Source organism: Hydra viridissima, unplaced genomic scaffold (assembly GCF_058129835.1).
Source record: "Hydra viridissima isolate aposymbiotic clone 2 unplaced genomic scaffold, HvirCarnegie_v1 scaffold_15, whole genome shotgun sequence".
In the NCBI taxonomy this organism is placed as follows: domain Eukaryota; kingdom Metazoa; phylum Cnidaria; class Hydrozoa; order Anthoathecata; family Hydridae; genus Hydra; species Hydra viridissima.
In genome coordinates, this window is record NW_028324314.1 from 9609245 (window position 1) to 9628880 (window position 19636).

General features: G+C 26.6%; 1 protein-coding gene across 1 annotated transcript in view; it reads right to left on the reverse strand.

Moving 5' to 3' along the window:
• The window catches only part of LOC145193379 (E3 ubiquitin-protein ligase rnf213-alpha-like), a 70301-nt gene that overhangs the window by 37515 nt on the left and 13150 nt on the right, over positions 1-19636 (reverse strand). The window contains exons 9-26 of the mRNA XM_090072614.1: positions 19207-19406; positions 16088-16401; positions 14742-14980; positions 13333-13536; positions 12773-12962; positions 12332-12396; positions 11974-12247; positions 11746-11829; positions 11036-11158; positions 9090-9252; positions 6257-6547; positions 4905-5569; positions 4653-4809; positions 2656-2873; positions 1885-2208; positions 1054-1730; positions 597-685; positions 39-122 (exon numbers count right to left, since the gene is read on the reverse strand). Coding sequence (XP_089928740.1) covers positions 39-122; positions 597-685; positions 1054-1730; positions 1885-2208; positions 2656-2873; positions 4653-4809; positions 4905-5569; positions 6257-6547; positions 9090-9252; positions 11036-11158; positions 11746-11829; positions 11974-12247; positions 12332-12396; positions 12773-12962; positions 13333-13536; positions 14742-14980; positions 16088-16401; positions 19207-19406 — 4361 coding nt within the window. The remainder of the gene's footprint in view (positions 1-38; positions 123-596; positions 686-1053; positions 1731-1884; positions 2209-2655; positions 2874-4652; positions 4810-4904; positions 5570-6256; positions 6548-9089; positions 9253-11035; positions 11159-11745; positions 11830-11973; positions 12248-12331; positions 12397-12772; positions 12963-13332; positions 13537-14741; positions 14981-16087; positions 16402-19206; positions 19407-19636) is intronic.

Here is a 19636-nt window from a genome sequence, read left to right on the forward strand (position 1 = left end):
TAAAACACAAACGTAAAGTTTTTTTATCATCATTTTACCATGAGACAAAACAATTAAACTTGGTTTATCTTTGTTCAAAAATTCAGGAACAAGTCTTTGGGATGGTTGAAAGCATACTAGGTCTAAAAAGAAGAAAAGAAATGAATAATATGAATAATACATCCCTAAACATAAATGATATTTCCAAGGTTCCAGAAACTTCTTACCTGGAAAAGTTTTTTACTTACTGATTAATGAGTTTTAGTTTAAACAAATCTTGTTTGAATAAAATCTTTTGAAAAAACCATTTAAAACAATAGTCATTAGAAATGCATTAAGGTTTAAAAGTATAAAATCATATATTCTTTTATTTTCTCAAGGTTATCAATACAATTTTTGAAATTGAAATTTTTTTTACTGTAATTTTTAATTAAAGATTTTTTAACTCTCCATAAAAAATACTTCAAGATACAGTTAGCTATAAACTTAAAGAGGCTTAACAATAATAGTAAAATAGGAAGAAAGCAGATTCAATTTTGTTAATTTTAATTTATTTTGCAGATATAAAAGGTAAACCCTTTTTTTTAACTCATCAATTTTGCAAACAAAACATTAACCTTTATACTCTTTGAAAAATTTTCCGAGATCTTCAAGTGTCAAGTAATCTTTAATTTCATCTACAACTGATTCTTTTACAACTTTCATTCTAAAAAATTAAAATTTATTATTGCGTTTACAATACAACTTATCTTTAAAAAATGTGGTACCCATTTTTAAAAATAAAAAATTTCATGAAAAGAAGCCTATTGTTCACAGGGTCAGAAACAACACCTGATCACCAATCAAATAATGCACAATATTAGTATATTTAAGTATTCTCTTTATATTGCAAAGTGTTTGACTTGTAATCAGACTTTACTTCAAGTAAATCATTAAAAAATTGTTACATAATACATCATATTTAAAAAGCAATTCACTTTAAACTTCAAGCAACTCATTTAAAAATTGTTATATAATGCATCATATTTAAAAAGCATTACAAACACAAACAAATACTATCAAAAAAAATCTTACGAAGCATTTAACTCAAATGCATGTTTTAGCTGATCCTTTGCTTTTTGTTCCAGCTCATTTATTGCTTCACTCTCAGGATCTTGTTTACTACACCAAATTGCAGCTTTCCCTTCTCGATATGGAAAACATTCTATTATTGATGCCCAAGCAACATTCTCACTTACTTCATATTCTTCCTGTAAAGTGTGGACAAATCCTATAATTTCATCAGGTGAGTATTTCTCAAAGTTAGATTGTATGCTAGCTTTCTTCCACTTTTCATGGTCACACTGATTGTCATTAATTAAGCTGCAAGATAACTTAAAAGCATTTTTTATATTATCTAAAGTGACATCATGAGCAAAAAACCGAAGAAGTGTATAAAATTGAGTAGGTAGCTGGCTAGTAAACTTTAAGTCTTTTGACAGTTTAAATAAATGCTTTTGCAGAAAGAGACATTGTTTAACAGAAAAATAGTTTATTACAGGATTTGTGCTGCGAAAATATGTCAATTTTTCTTCCCATTCAGTAAAGCGCAACTCAAGCACCTCAGATTCTTTTATCAAAGAACTTAATGATATTCCTCTTTGGAGATCAACATCACAGTGAAAATGCTTTTGCCAATGTGTAAACTTAATGTCACCAGCTTCACAAAGAGACATATATGCATGGCCCAATCGTGTAACAACTTCAACAACCTGGTAAATAAATAAACTATATTTGGTCTACATATGGTGGTAACATCTATTCTTCTATATGCATTTGGTGTTTCTGAAATAGCCTTTTTTTTTTCTTTAAAGTTGTTTAAATTTGCAAATCAGTATCATTTTAAAAATTACAAACAGATCTCACCTCTACAAAATAATCTTTTTCTTTCTGTTTTTCTTGTGCTGATATGCCTCCAATATCACCTCCAAGTAACATCAAACGACTTTGCAAATCATTTATTTCCTCTAAGGTATACTCTTTTACAGTAGAATCAGCATTTTGTATTTTAAATTTTATAACATCAGCCAAAGTGAACTCTTTGAAGTCATCATAAGTAAAGGTTTGATTTCCAATAATGAAATGTCCATTGCGATTGGCAACTTGAGCTTCCATTAAAGATTTTGTAGCTACTGATCCTTGCGATTTCTTTGCATTTTTAAACCATTCAAGATTATGATTTGTGTCTACCTAAAAAATGTATTAAACAGTGCTTTATTGTTTAAAGTGTTTAGCAAGAGATTGGAAAAGAGAGAGGATTATTGGAGAGGAGGTGTATTATGAAAACTTTTTTTTAAATAAGAAAAATTACATAAAGATATCAGTGCAAATGTATTTTATATTACCAAGTCTTTGCAATAAGTAAACCCATATCTATACAGAAATACCTGGGTCTGAATGGGTGGCATAGTTTTATTTTAAATTAAAGAGATTAGAATTTAACTACATATTTCTGCAATACATATAGCAAATTCTGTAGCTATAACAGAAATGTATAAAGATTTCATTTTATTAACTTTGTTTGGAATATGTAAACAATTTAAAATTCAAAAATTTTATACACAATTGAAAAAATATAAGGCATTCTAAAACTAACATACATAGATCAAGAATAAATTTTTTATATCAAATAATTACCAGCTTTTTAAAAATCTGTTGATCATTTGATATCATTCTTTCTGTATGTTTGCAGGCTTGAAACAGCTCTTCAAAACCAGATTTTATATTTAGGTCAAAAATGATATGACTGAATGCCAGGCAACAAGCTTCAAAACATTTTACACGATCTACTTCATAATCTGTTTCACCAGCAGCTATTGACATGATTTCAACAAAAACCTTAACTTCCTTTGGATCTATAACATTGTAAACAAAAAGTTTTAACTGCTTTAAGCTAAGAAAAAATATATAGTTTTGGAAAGTAAGTAATCTAAGTCAAAAGCCATATTTTTTAAAAGGTTATTTTGTTTAAATTGTTTAAAATGGCATTAAATTACAGTAAAGATAGAAAAATAATAACACATTAAAAAGAATTGAATTGATTGATTTGTTATTATCAATTGTTGTTATCAATTGAACCAGGCAATGAAACTCTATGTTTGCTACAAAATGGTCTTTCAACCTGAATTGAAAAATCAAACTCTAACAAACTATTATTTTAAAATATTAAAGTTACAACTTCAGAAGCAAATAAGTTCAAAAATACTTGAGGGGTAAGTGAGAAAAAACTAAAACTTTTTTTAATCTGAATTTCATGTAAAATTGAAAAGTAAAGACAGTTTGCTAAAAAGTTTCGACTTCAAAGAAATAAGGTCTTGTCGAGAAATCAAAAATTTGATGTTACAGTTAATCAATCATATTGCATTATATATATCCCCCAAATCCACCGCCCCCAAATTTCTTATTTACTTGTCTCAAGATCAAATTTTAAAATAAAGTTCCAATATAGGGAGTTTTAAAAGGAATGCCATTATGGAAGTTAAAAATGAAGTTTTTTTTACCAGAATGTGTAATATTATAACTTGTAAATAAGGAATAAAAATTACTCATATTGTTGAAAACTTTAAGATTATTTAAAAATTAAGGCAATATACTTAACTTAAAAAAATTATCCTTAAAAATATATTCTTCAAGGTTTATATATTCCTTTCTCCTATTTTAAAATGGGTTTCAGAGAAACGATGTAATTCAATTTATTCGTGTTTAATTTTCAATGACAGAAAACTGGGCAAGATAAGGGAAAATGCAGAACAGAATAAAAAAGCTTGCAACTCTCTGCTCCTTCATTTAAAAATTGTGCTAACAAACCAATTTTAAATTTACCAACTGATTGAAAAATTGCTTGGAGTATTGAGTCAACAGGATCAGCATTTTTCAGAGTTCCAGTATTTCAATTGCATAAAAGAATATATTTTGGGGAATTTTAAGACCAAAACCTAACAGTGTGTAGTTCATAATGCTGACATGAATCTCATGGAGATTAGCATTAAAAATCCAGTCTAATATATCTATATTTTGAAAACTCCTTGATATATAGATGTAATAAACCAGTTTTTGAATAATAAGCTCCTTGAGTAACATGCCTACTTGAAGAGGCTGATTAGTCTTTCCTCTAAACTGTGTCCAACAGACATTGTTTTTTCAGGTTGGGTAAAAATGCGTATATTTCAAAAGCATTATGTGTAAATGCAAAATCAATTAAAATGTATTTTTCCTTACTAGCTCATTTGCTCAAAATAAGCTAGTAAGGAAAAATATATTTTAATTAATTTTGCATTTACACATAATGCTTTTGAAATATACGCATTTTTAAAAATGATATTATACAAAAGAAATAAAAGTTTCAAGAGTTAATTATTTAAGAGGTTAAAGATTATAAAACAAAAAAAGTCAGAATTGATGACTTTTGAAGCAATAGCAATGAAAGATAAAATGCTAAGTAAAGATAGTTTACAACTTATACTACTATTATACTACTGCATTAATACAAAATTTAGCAGTGACAATAGCTAGTTTATGCTAGAGGATTATGCTACAGCTATTCACGAAAATTTAAACGATTGCAGAATTTTCAAATCTAATCTTCGGTTTTAAACCTGAAAAAAAACTGAAATCAAAATAATGCAAAAACAAACCTTTCAGGTTATCTTTCAACCAGTGAAAAAGTTGCAGACAAGATGATATAGCATTAAAAATCTTAGAAATATCAGAAGAAAAGTTTTCAAAGAAACCCGCTACATTTTTGAGATCATTGTCTATAGATTGTAACTCCTTGATTTCACTTAATGGTTTCTAAAATAAAAGCCATTATATGATCAGCTAGAACATGTTTAAACTTAGAATGAATTTGGTAAAATAATGCCATAAATGTTTAAACTCAAAATTACCATCATTTTCTCCACAGCAGTAAACTCTCCTTGTAAATTAAGATTCTCTCTTACTTCCAGAATACTTTTTGCATCACTAGAGTACTTTTGCATTAGAAACACACAGTTTATCTTTTCAACACAATTTCTAACATAATTATTTTTAAAATGCAACTTTAAAAACTTTGTAATTATAAGTAGTTCTTCATAGCAATGTTGATTGTGTCCAGAAAATAATGAGATAACTTCAGATGGACTTACTTGGCAAATAATAATGTTGCTTACTTTAATATTTAAATTTTTAATCGTTGGAATAACTATTTTTTTCATTAACTTGCCATATTTTACAAGTGCACAACCTTCTAAGTTTTCTGCAGTTAAACAAATTTCTCTTTGAAACAAAAAACTACTCATAATTTTGCAATCTGTCATATGCAAAGCTAGATTGAACCATCTACTTGAAACTTGAAAATACTTGCATATTTTGATGAGACACTCTTTTTCTGTAATATTAAATTTATCTAAAGGTTCTTCATCACTTGACTGTTCTTCGCCACTTGACTGTTCTTCATCACTTGACTGTTCTTCATCATTTGACTTGGTGAGTTCATCTTCTGCAAAAATGTGTTTTAATCTCAAAATTGATAAATCTGAACGATATTTCTCTTCTAATGCTTCAGCTTCCACTGAAAAGAAATACACAAAACTGATTTATACAATGATTTCATTTACCACATTTGCAGCCAATTACAATTTAACTGAGTATATGTTATGCTGAAAATATGTTATTAGACAATAGCTACAAAGTAAATTGTAGAACATTATTTGGGTATCTACAAATATAATTGCAGTTGGCACTGCTATAAAACTTTTCTTTAAAAAAATAAACTTTTCAATAAAGAAATTAAAAAATTATCTAAACTAAATATCTTACTCATGAATATTATGTAGTTTTATATTTCAACTTATTGTAATAATTAGTTGGAGAATTTTAATTATATAATTAAATAATTAGAAGAAAAATGAGCCAGTTTTTGCTTGGTAAAAACCATATAAAAGACATAGCAACATGTAAATTAAATACTGGTTATTTGCAAGATCTAACAATAAAATAGCAACTGAGAAAATCTACAAACATTTTTAAATAACTTGATATTTATAAAAAATTGTCTTTATTCAATTATTTCATTTTTAAGAAAAGATATATTGTATAGGAATTTTAGTAAATTATATGTAAATAGTAAAAAATTTATTTTATGTTTCTTAAATTTATTAATGTAAATGAAACAAAAAAGAAACAACACAAACTTGCAATAAATCATCTTTATCTTCATTACATTTACTTTATCTTGTAAAGAAGAATTGTATTTTACCTGTTTTTGGAAGAAGTTTTTTGCAAAGCTGTAGTGTGTAGTTTACAACATCACAAGCTTTACTGAATTGATTTAACTGCATCAATCTTAAATCATAACTGAGTTTGAAATTATCAGCTAAATCAAAGTTCATGACTTCAAGAAGACTAAACAATATTGCTTGATTACTTGATAGTTCATAAAATTTAGCAAATGTAATGTTGCCTTCAGAGATACTTTCCAAAGTATATTGAAACAAAGATTTAACTTCACCAATAAATATATCAGTTTCTTCATTGTCAGTTACTTTCCCTGGATAAAAAATATTAGTTTTAAAAAACCAAACATGCAACTAAGTTCAATCTTACTGCTTTGATAATATTACAAATTTCTGCTATAGATTCTTTAAAAAAATCTTAAAACCCTAAATGATAATTAAGAAGCAAGATTCCACCATTAAAATGCTATTTTATAATATAAAGAAGTCTGCAGCTATGCTTTTCCCCTATTTATAGTAATAAAGTCTATGTTTACTATCTAATGCTTTTAATAAAACCCAAACAACTGTTTTTTATTAAGATTACTTTTACTCAAATTGATTGAAATACAAAATCTAAACTATGCAGGGAAACCCTAGGAACTTTCATATGGTTAATTCCTGTTATGTGGTATTGTTGCAATCAGTTAATCACTGAATGTTTTGCAATTGCATTACACAAAGTTATTAAGATGGCAAAATTTATTTGTAAATTTTCAGCAAAATTCAAAAGTTCATCGAATTTGAAACACTTAAGTTTGATAACATCGTATTTTTAGAAAATTCATGGAATATAAAATGCAATAAATTGTGTAAAACCTGATGAATTAACAAAAGAATTCTAGAGTTTAAAAATTAGCTTTTCAAAAGATACAATAAAAGTTTCAAAATTAAGATATACTCATACAGTCTGCATAAAATATGCAGAATAGATTCAAAAATTAAACTTATTTTCAAGCAAAGATCTAAAATGTTCTTTTACTAAGTATTTGAGAAGTATGTTCTATGAATGCGATTGGAGCATTTGTGTCATTAACTTTATTTTTCCTTGAAAATTATTATTTCACTTTTGTCATTTTTTGAAAAATAACAAAACCCACTTCTGTTGGGAATATGTTAAAAAAATGGCACTGCACAATTTTGTTTTCCTACACACTGTACACACCATGTCCAACCACTTGATTGAAGAATTTTCTGCCCATTACAAGGATTTAATTATCAAGAGTTTTAGATAGGACTAAGACAACACCCAGGTAGAGGGTGACACATTTTCAGTTAGCTGGTCTTTTAAACAATGAATATTTAAAAACTGCTACTTCAGCAATTGCTGTGCATGTTTTTTCCAAAACTAAAAAATATCTCTTCAAAGGTATAATAGGTATTGGACCAAGAATACAAAAATTTTCTCCAGTGTCTTTAGCAACTCCTAAAACTGAACTAAAAACTGATTTCTGAATACCACTCCAGATACCCATGAATCAAAAGACAAAACAAAAGAAAATGATAATATGGGAAAAGAAAAATCTATTAGAAAAGCAAAAAGGTGATAGCTCAAGAAAAGTAATGCAGTGAGGAGAATAAAACAAGAAACAACAAAATTGATTTTGAATCTAACGCAGCTTGTATTGTGAACTTTATTTGCAATCATGGTCTAAAGCCTATAGATTTTCTGTCAAAAATGCATGGACTTTAGAGCATAAGATAGAAGATAATAAAGATACTTATAGACTAAATATTCATTTTTAATTTTAGTTTTATGATAAGTTGCATTTCCATTAATAAAAAATAAAAATAATTCTTATTTGTGTAATTTATTTAAAGTGTGCCATCATGAGTAATTAGTTGCCTATGATGCGATACTTGTATATTTGTTTATTGGCAATAACCTTTAAAAAAGCAAAATAGTTATAAAAAATCTGAGGGTCATTTATTCATTATTCTGAATGTTACAGATAATACACCCATGTAAAAAATTATTTTTTTTGTTTTTGAAGTAATGGCTCAATGAAGCATTAAAGTTAAGTATCCCATCATAGGCTTTCCGCTAATGTTAATTTTTACACAGCTTTTCATACCAATGACTGTGTATAGATTTTGTTTTCTGTTAATTTTTACACAGCTTTTCATACCAATGACTTTGTATAGATTTTGTTTTCTGTTTTCAGTAATGTTTTTTTGTATTAATTTATCTTTAATTAGCTTCTAACTATATAACAAGTACCTAGTTGATATTTTTGTTTACTTTATCAGTGATTCTTCTTGATTTGTTGAAGCTTTTAACTGTAAATATTAACGTAAAATTATAAAATTAAAAAAAAAAATTTGTGTTTGTTAATTCCAATATTTTAGTTTAAAAATATTGTTTTTGAGTTTTCATTGAACATTTTTCTATACAACATATATTACAAAAGTATGTTATTCATATTCTGATACTTGTATATAATGCAGTTTTTTTTAACAACTCATGTTGCAATTATTTGCAGTCATGTGAAACTCATGGCTCATGGCTTTTCCATGGAAAAAGCATGAAATAGCCAAGACTCATAGTGTTTGAAATATCAATTGAAACACTGTGGGTTTTTTTTTCATGATTTTTCCATAGAAACTTTCTGTAAGGGTATTTATAGCGTTTTTAACATGAAGTAAAAACACTGGACTTAGGGGAGTAAAAGTAAAATAAAACAAATAAAAATATGATGAATAAAACAAATAAAAATATAATGAAAAATATCACAACTCAAGAGAATATCTTTAATATATTTTGACTCAAAATCCGTTTAAATGCAATTTATTTTTTATATAAAAATGTTTCTTTACCTAATTGCTCTATTAGTACTTTAAATGGTTTCCAAGTAACACAAAAACTCATTTTCTCATCTGTGCTATTAAAATTTTTCCACTTCTTTGTAATAAAATTTGTTAATAGTTTTGAGGTGTGAGATAAAGGTAATTTGTAAAGCCATTTTGAATCATTAGTCTTCTATAACAAAGAAAAAAAAAAAAAAAAAAAAGGTTAGAAAGACAATACAGAAGAAAACTATCAAAAGATTATAATCATAAATAATTAAAATCAGCTAAAAGTCCATCAAAAGCAACAAAACATTAATGAAAAACACTTATTTCAAATATGTACTGTTTTTTCAAGAACATTTATTTTCTAAGAATTGCTATATTTTTGAAGGTAAAAAAATATATTAAAAAAAAAAAATTATGAAACAAAAAAAATATATAAGCAAACTATTTATTTTATGACAAAACTTTAAAACTAACACAGCAATTTTTCCCATTTTCTTCTCCTACTTTGTAATTTTCTAAGAATTTGATTTATAGTTTACCAATTCTAACATAGTAATATTGTTTTCTGTTTCATGTGGGATTTTGGTCATTTAATAATTAGTTAATTCTAGTGGGCACCTTGTCCTCTTTGTACTTCATCATCAAATGGTCTACTTAAATGATTGAACAAATAGAAATAATCTATTGTTCTTTTGACTGCTCCAATGATATGGAGAGAACCAGTGATTCACTGTGAAAATTTTTTATTTTGCTCGGCTAATAAGTATGAATTTTGTGCAAAGAATAAACACAGGATCATCTATCCTAACCTGAGATCAACTTTTAAATAAGTAGCACATGATAACAATTTCTAGCTCTGCTCCACTACAGATGAAAATAAATTAATACAAGAAAACAATCTTTCAGCAGATCTGGACTACAGTCCTGTTGATGGAGATAATAATCTGCAGACATTAGATAAGAATAATAAGAGAACTTACTTGTCAAAGAATAAAATGGAACACCTTGCTTCTTATTTGAAAGGTAAATACTTGCAACAGAATGATATCCTAGCATATACTTAATATAAAGAAAATCTGTAACTAGGCAAATTCTTTTGACCCTTTCCTACAAAGATCTTTTCAATACCATTTCACAGGTCAATTCAAACCAGTGAAATGTGGTGATTGTTCAGTGGCTTTTAAACCAGAAGTTTAAAGGCAGTTCTGTTACACAATTTATCTAAAAAAATATGTAATACAAAATGAAGGACTTGAGAAAAGCCTTAATGCATAGAAACAAGATGCATGGAAGATATTAAAGTGGATTTGTAATAACTTCCTAGGTAACAACAAATTCCAGCTAACACATAGTTCACTTGATGCATAACACAAACTTGGCTGTTGCAATTAATAATTCGTTTCCTGCATCAAGATATTTTTGAAAAAAATTAGGGTACAATTGATGAATGATGATTGTGATGGTCCAGACCAAGTGTACAATCAAAATTCTTTTTCATGGCCTTTTAAAAGGATAATAGTTATATTACATTTAAATGAGTTATTACATTTATAAAAGGTACTATAGCTAAACATTTAAAAATATTTTTATGTTGTATATATACTGCTAAGAGTTCAATAGATTTTCACAAACTTTATTGCACTTTTAACAATAATTCTATTGCACTCTTAGCAGTAAATATGGAAATTTAGCAATATTTCTAGAAACTGATGTGCTACAGTTAAACCAATTATAGCTTTGTAATTAGCAAAAAAATAATGTGTGTAATGTGTATTTTTGGTTATGACAATTACAATGAGAGAATATCTACATTTCAAACATTTAATCTTATTATCCGCTTTATTTTAAGGTATTTATCTTTATTTCAAGGTACTACAGTATTTCAATATAAAATTGTTGAAACTTAAAACTTAAAACTTTAAACTCTGATAATAATTATAAACATATATTAACAAGTAAAAATTTACCTCTGAAATTTCTTCAATAGTAGCAGAAAATGATTCATTAAAAAGTGTCTGGATTTCCTCTCTGTATGATGAAATGTCCAATTCACAATAAGCTTCTAACAAAAGCCTTTTTTCAGCATTTTTCTAAACATCAAAAAAAACAAAGAAATTACAAGAAAACTTATGCTAAAAAACAAATATTTTAGAGGCAAAACTAATAAAGGCAGGAATTAAAATTGGTTGCTAACAGTGACATAAAGATAAAGCATTCAAAAAAAAAATTTTCTTTCAAACTCCAAGTTTTAATTGAAGAGGAAGAAAATGCTAATACAATTGCTGAAAACTTCAATTGTGCAATAACAAGTAGTTGTATTAATTAAATTACAGTTTTATTAGTTAATAAAGATTTTAGTTTTAGTGCTAACATAAGAAGTCAAATTAAAGCATTATGAATTTTTAGAACTATTATAACTAGTATGACTGGATTGTTCTGGAAGGAGTGTCAATAGCTATAACTATTTTTTTAACTTAAGGTTGTACTTTTTACAACTCTAGTTTAGAAGCAAGTCTTTCCTCTAAGGAAATATGCTTATATATATCTATGAAGGTATATTACATATAAACAAATAAAGCAACATTTTGTTAAATACAGAAAAGCCTTCATTTAATTTTGTTACATCACTTAAATAACAACAAAAAAGAATTTTTACTTTAAAAAGACAATTACTTACAACTTTATGTCTAAGAATATCAACTCCAAGATCTTTAAAGTTTTTTTCTTCTGTTATTTCTAAATCCAGCAGCATTTCTATAACCTAAAAAATTTACAAAAGTTATAGTCATTACAGTTTGCTTAAAGAAAAAAATATACAAAATCTAAAACTGTAAAAGTTTATTCAATTAAACTTAAAATGAAAGATGACAACATATAAAACCTTTATAGATAAAAATAAGTTTACTTTCAGTTGTGATTGCAAATTTTTCAGTACAAGCCAATCACATCGTTTTTCAGTAAACTTAGATCGTACAGCGATTATAATGCTTGGAATCAACTTCTGAATTTTTTCATTAAGCTTTGTCAGAAACTTTGAGTCATCCTTTGGATCAATCATTTTGTAAAACTTATTTATACAAACCAAAATTTCAGAAAAAAAGCCACAACTTTCATCATTAATATCTATTTTTTCTAATGACACCAACAGCATATTGAGTAGGGCATGAACTAAGTGATACCTTAAGACAAAAAGTAAGCAATAAAACTTTTGCAAAAGAATCAAACATTTAGCATATTAGCTTATTATTACAAAAAATTCTTACCTATTACATTCTCTTTGCTCAATATTTGCCTGCAACTCAACAAAAAACTTTCGACAATGATTAACCTTAAAAAAGATATTGCTTATGAAGTTTGTGAAGAAAAATAAAGTTTTTTATGAAGAAAAAAAACAAGCAGTTCTTAACAAAACAATAAAAAATTAACTCAGATCAGAAAAAGAAATTGGAAAGAGAATAATATCATGTAAGTTTTTTCTTTTTTAATTTTATGATGACTTTAAAACATACATTAGAAGTATATTACTGAGCCAATAAAGTAAGAAATACACAAATTCTATTTACAGATAAAGAACAGCAACTGTTTTTCTAATATTTACAACATTTGTAAACTGTTACAACCTAAAAATTTTTTTTCAGAACTTTTCCTTTCTGTGTGAGAATTATTATCTATTTTATCTACTAAAAGAAATTTGTCTATCTTACTATATAATTCAAACTGGAGTGAGATTTTATACGATTTGACATCATGTTAACCAAAAGACGCTCATTAAAACACCCAATCTTTAAGGCTTCAGAAAAATTCTCGGGCTCCATAAGATAAGCAATGCTTCTCTGGAGTAAAGCATCTTTTTGTAAGCTGTCCTTAATTTTAGCAAGATTTTTAAAGGTTTCCCTAAAAAGATGAAAAATCATTCGGAAAAAATATCTTTTTAAATATGAACCTCAGTGGATAATTATAGTTTTAAGGTTTCATATAGCAACAGAGTAACCAGCAGGATAATCATAATTTTAAAAATAAAATATCAAGTAAAAAGTTAATATTGACAAGATAGATTTTCAGAACTAGGATAAATTCTTTTCACAAAACTCTGGCAATGTTATATAAATAATTGTGAAAAAGTAAACCATTCAGTTTTATAAATCATAGTTATTAAAGATGCCAATTAAACCAATTTTAATGAGCAAAAAATTTGGGAAAGACATTTTTCTTTACATTTATGTTGCAAGCTTTTGACTTTAGAAAAAAAAAACTATAAACTTACTGATAAATAATAGAGTAACTAGGTAAAAAATCTGGTAAGCCACAATTTCTTTTATTAAAGTCATTTTGCTTGCTTTTTGGTTCATCAGAAATGATGTGAAGTATGACTAACACATAACACCAAGCATGAACATTTCTATCTGAAGAGTAATTGAACTTTTCAAACCACTTTTTCAGCAATGAACTTAAAGCAGCTTGAATGAATCTAAAAAAATTGAAAAACAAAATCAACCCACAAAAGTACATTAAAAGTAAATTTCTGTTATCACCAATCACTGTCTTTTTAGATTAGCTCATATAAGAATTTTAATTATCCATTACCATAACATTCAAATGGGAATTTATTTTTTGCATAATTCCTATTCAAACAGCACAAAGGTTTGCTTAAAAAAGAATGTAAATTGAAAATTAAGAAACAAATTGGGTTGAAAAGCTTTATATTAAAAATCTTTTTACATCTACTCTATTAGACAGGAAAAAGATGACACTTCTAGCCACTAATATACCTATCCCCTTCTTGAAAGAATATCCTCACTTTATCAAGAGAAAAATTATTTTTAAAAATTACACTTGAAAGTATAACAGTTAATTGTTTTAAATAACCCATTTTAAAAAAATTCAAATTTTAAAATGGGTTCAGATTTTTTTGGAAATATCACTTAAAAATTTTGAACAAACTAGATACGATAACAAATAGATATGTAAAATTATTTTATGCAAAAAATTCATACTTTGTAAAAACTGATACAAAAGACTTCTTAGAAGCAAATCAAATGGTACAAACTTTAAAGTGAAACTAGACTGATAGGCAATAGAACCAGAACCAAAAATTCTAGTTTTTTTTTAATACTGATTAAAAAGAAACCATTTGAGCAATACAATAAACAAGAAGTAACTGTTTGAAATTGAAAACTTCTATCTTTCCTCTACATAACTCCTTATGTAGTGGAAAAAAAGAAACTGTGGGAACCACACCAAAAAAAAATATTACCTGAAAACATCAAAAAGAGCTCTTTTAAAATTTTAAAAGAAGTTTTAAAACCTAGTAAACCTAGTAAAAATGCAATAATGTAATGTAATAATAATGCCAAAAGTCATAGCACTTGATGGGGTATTATATGGGAACTATCTGGATCCCTGGCGGGCCTTTCCAGTTGCCTGACCAAGTTTCATGAGGGACTTAATAATAAAAATTGTTGAATATCATTGTAAGAGCCATAAGGGAAGTTAAGCTTTTTTTAAATGAGAAACAGGAATTTTAGCATTCTAAAAGCAAGCAATATCTTGAAATGGATTTACATTTTGACTAAAACAGAAAGTTTTAATGCAACTTAGTTAAGGATTGATTCTAGAGACCAGTTTATGAATAAAATTAAAAAAACTCTTGAGTTTCTCAATAAAATAACTAACCTCAAATATTTCTTTGAAAAACACTGCCTAATGCATTTTGATATTTCATCATAACACAAATTAGAGCTTTCAATTGATAACATATCAAAAACTAAAGAAATAAAACTTATTGGTGCTTCATTAACTAAGTCTTGGTTATCAAAAAAGATGAGTGACAGAGATAAGCAACATTCAAGAGGGTTATACAACTTTGAATCATTGAATACTTTAAACTGCTTTTCTAGAACTGCAAACAAGTCCTAAACATAAAAATATAAAAACTTTCAAATATGTAATAACAATTTTATAAAATTTTATTAACTTAAATGTTTAAAAGTAAAATCAGACTACATAAAAAGTATTCAAAAAGATTACTGCTTGAGTAATTTCCATATAGACAAATTTTTATCTATATGGAAAAAAAAGAGTATAGTATTTATACCAGTGTATAAGTAGACTTAACTGAAATTTATTGTCTTACAAAAAACTTATAAGGCAAGGCTTTCCACAGATTAATATTTTTTTCTACTTAGATTCTTTTATTCATTGATTTCAGTCTCAGCTTACACAACATAATATAGTATAGTGAATCATGAAATACATCTCTGCGAAAAGTTTTCCAGGGTTTATATATATATATCACTTTGTTTTGTAAACAAGGTTTTTGTTAATATTATGAGTTTATTTTTTTAACATAAAATAAAGTTGAAACTATAGATTTGTTACCATTCTTAAGAAACCAGTGACATTTAGTATTTTACTCTAAATCAAATTAGATTTGACCTTGAATAACCTTGATTTAGACTGTTTATACTATAGATTTAAAAGAAATAGGAATATTTTTTAAGAATATATACAAGATTAAATATATTTTTCCAAATTTCAAAAAATTTTTTTAGTTCAAACTTTGAATACTTTTATCATTTTTAACATCTTTAAAAAAATCAATAACCATGTTAAGGACTTTGCACTTAAGTTTGATAATTTTTTAAATGTTTAAGTGTTGAGGTAAAAAATATTTACAAAAAAAAACTTGTGAAGACAAATTCAGCTTTGGAAAAGTTCTAATTACAAATTATTATAAATAACAATTTAAAAGACAGATATAAAACTGTTAGGATTTTAAACTAGGAAGGATTGTAATTACAATATTTATTAGTTTATAAATACTTAATTTTATTGTTTTTAAAAAATTTGCAATAAGATTAATATATGCAATTTAAAAAATCAATATTTCATTTTCGTTTTTGGTATGCTTTAGGAACCATTTTGTGACATTTTTTAAATTCAAAAGATATTCCTTTTTTAAAGTCAGTAACTCATTTTATTGTAATTTCCAATTAATACTTCTGATATTAAATATATACCATGATAGGTTTCTTGTCTTTCATTTTGCTCCATGGATGTTGAATTTTATTTGTCATAGAGTAGGCACCATAAAAGCCAGAATATAAACCTCTAACAAACATAGATCTATCAAGATTGTAGCCATTTTTTAAATACTCTGTTTCAAACAGACTGAGATAATTCTTAAAAACAGTTGAATATATTTCATCTGCTGACTGCTTCCCATGGCTAGAAAATATATTTTTTATAATACTAACTCCTTTTGAAAACCATGATTGCTCATCAACTCCTGATGGAAACAAAAAGACATCATCCACTTGATGAAACATTAAATCTAAATGCAAAAATATGATAAACTAGTATGTGCAAAAAGAAATGCTACAACTTGAAACAATTTGAAAAAATGCATAAATTATTTGAATATAAGAAGAACACCTTAAATATAATAAAAATTGTTTTGTACAGCATACACTGTAAAAAGATTATTTTAAAGTAATTTTTTTTAGTTTATCAATCTTTACTATGCAATTTTTAAAAATTTTTGTTTAAACAGTACTAATATAAATAGAATTTGTAATTTAACAGCAGAGAACTTATAATGGATGAAGAATTGCTTGAAAATTACTCAGTTTCGATTTTTCAGTTTGTCTGTTTTTTTCATCTAAATTGAACTGATGAGTGATTGATTCATTCATGGCATGAATGAAGATATCATGTAAGTCTACTCTTAATATTTTTCTAACTTGATGGATTCATTATTTTTGTTTATGTTAATCTTCTGCTGCCCTCTTCTGCTAAAACATTAAGAGGTCCTAGTGAATTTGTTTTGATTTCTCCTGCATGAGCTAGAACTTTATGTACAGTTACTGGAATTTAATACTAACTATACAATTTAAGATACAGTCTGTATATATCCTTGTAATATGCATCAACTTTTTCCAGGTTGATTTGCTCTCAGCAGTTGATAGCAACAAATTAATTTAGCAAATACAACAATCAACTCTTTGTTGATGTTTAGAATGTTGCTTAAAAACTGAGGATTTGTTAACTTGTAAGGACTTGTCAGCAAATTTTATCTGTAAAACTGGAGTTTGATCCAGCCAAACTCAAACTGCACATAGAGCTTTGTTGTTGTTTGCTTTTAAAATCTTTCGTTGTTTTGCATCCATTCTAAATGCAATATACAAGGGGCATTCAAAAAACTTTATCCAAGCATGAAGGGGAGATTTCAAAATATAGTGCATCTTTGTTTGATGTAAACACTTTTTGAAACTTTTCTGTACCATTCATCGTGCATAGTGTTGCTCCACGGGTTGGGCAACTCTGCATTAAAAAATTTCCATTAAAGCTAGGTGAGGATTTTTCCTTCTCTTACATTAAGTACAAAATCAAAGTTAAGTATGAGCATGCCATTCAAAGGTTTAACTTTTACTGGTGTTTATTTCTATCTCTACATCATTTTTTGTAGCAAAATTTATCTCCATACTCTCTTTGATGAACAGAAAGGGAATGGCCTACTTAATACTTTGAGGCATAGGATTACACCACATGGTATGTTTACAATCATTTCTAATAAACATCAAAATTAGAGTTAAAGTTGATAAAAATATGTTTGAACCATTTAACCTTCTGATAGCATTTATCTATATTGAAAATTCTCAGTTGAATCATTCTTGCTTTGGGTACTTAGAAGATTTGTAACATCCGGGTCATTAGAATCCAAATATTCATTTACCAATAATTATATCATTTACCAACCATTATAACAATTCGTTTTATTGTACTTTTCAAATTTTACTCTATAACTTTACTTCCTTAATGTACTCATTATGAGGGATGAAAATTTTTTCCTTACTTAAATAACACTGTAAAAAGGGATTTCTTGAAGTTGATTTATGTGTTTTTTCACCCAAAGTTAAGATTTCCAATATTTTTTTTATTTTTCATTACCAGTAAATCAGAAAACTACATTTTTTAGAAAGCTAATTGAATTATCTGTCTTATATTTTTTTATGACCAAGGGATATTTTGATGATATTAGTCAAAAATTGATTTGAGGTGAAATGTGTTTTTGCAGTGAAAAACACACATTTTTCATTCATTTTAGTCTCAACTTACACAACATAATATAGTATAGTGAATCATCAAATACATCTCTGCAAAAAGTTTTCCAGGGTTTTCTGAATTAAAAAGGTGTCATAAGTATTTATAACATATAATACTTCAGAAACTAAACATGCTATAGACTTGAAATTTGTGATTTCTCGTGGTTGAACTGTTTACTATTGATGGAAAATCATAAAAAAAGGATTGGCTGAAGTTGGTTTTCTGATCTTTTTTTGTCAGATCATCCATAGTGATTTAGGATTTCAATTTAAAACTTTATTAATATTTTTTGACATTTGGTAACATGCTTTGTAATAGCAAGTAAATGCAGATTCTGCAAAATATGATTGTGTAGTAGATTGTGATATGTTTGTATATGTGTATTACATACATAGATATAAGGGTTTGCACATTTGTCACAGAAATTTTAATAACTTTTAAGGTTTTTCTTAACAGAAAAAAATGTTTCTCAAAAAATGTTAAAACAAGAAAAAAGATGAGAAAATTTTTACACAAAATATCCTGATTTACAGCTTACGCAACCAAACCAAAATATCCTGATTTGCAACCTTGTAATTATGCAGTAGGATTATCATCTTGCACATAGTAAAGCCTTATTTAGATGTTTAAGATGTCAAAAAAAGCTGGGTCATTAAGTCATCCTCTGGTAGACCTACGGGTGAGGCAGATTGTGTTTATGGTTGTGGAAAACAATAACTGCATGTCTGAGGAGATAAATCTTTTTTTTTTCTTAAAATATTAAAACATTTAAACTTGATTTCTCATCAAAACCAGTAAAAAATTAGCTTACCTTTTTCTAGAATATCTAAGAATTATTTACTTATCACTAATAAATGATATATATTTACTTTACTTTATTTACGGTATATATTTTTATATATTATACATTTTTATACATTATATATATATTATATTTATATATTATATATTGTTTATATATTATTAGCTCCATATAAAACATAAAACATCTGAATTTGATTTTTCATCAAAAACACCAACAAATGTAGCTTACCTGTTTCAAGAACATCTAAGAATTCTTTACTTATCACTAATAAACGGTTGGTAGTTGCACAAGAAGAATAAGCATAGTGAAGATGTTCCCATATATGGTTTTTTTCACAAAGAGTTACGTATTTATACTCAACAGGTTTCCTGAAATGTTCTTTTGAGGAAATTAACTGGCCTATGTAAATATACCCAGTTGGAAAATTTCTAGAAGAAAAAAAATTAAGTTTTAGCATACATTATCTTTTTTTTTTACATGCTATATCTTTTATCTTTAGTTATTTTATTACCTAATTTAGTTAATAAAATTCTCATATTCATAATATTTGAACATGGCTCACAATTTATTAAAAGCTTCTCCATTCAAAAACTTGAAGTAACAAAATATTTTTATAAAGATTTCTTGAAAATGAATCTTTTAATAGTGTGACCGATTT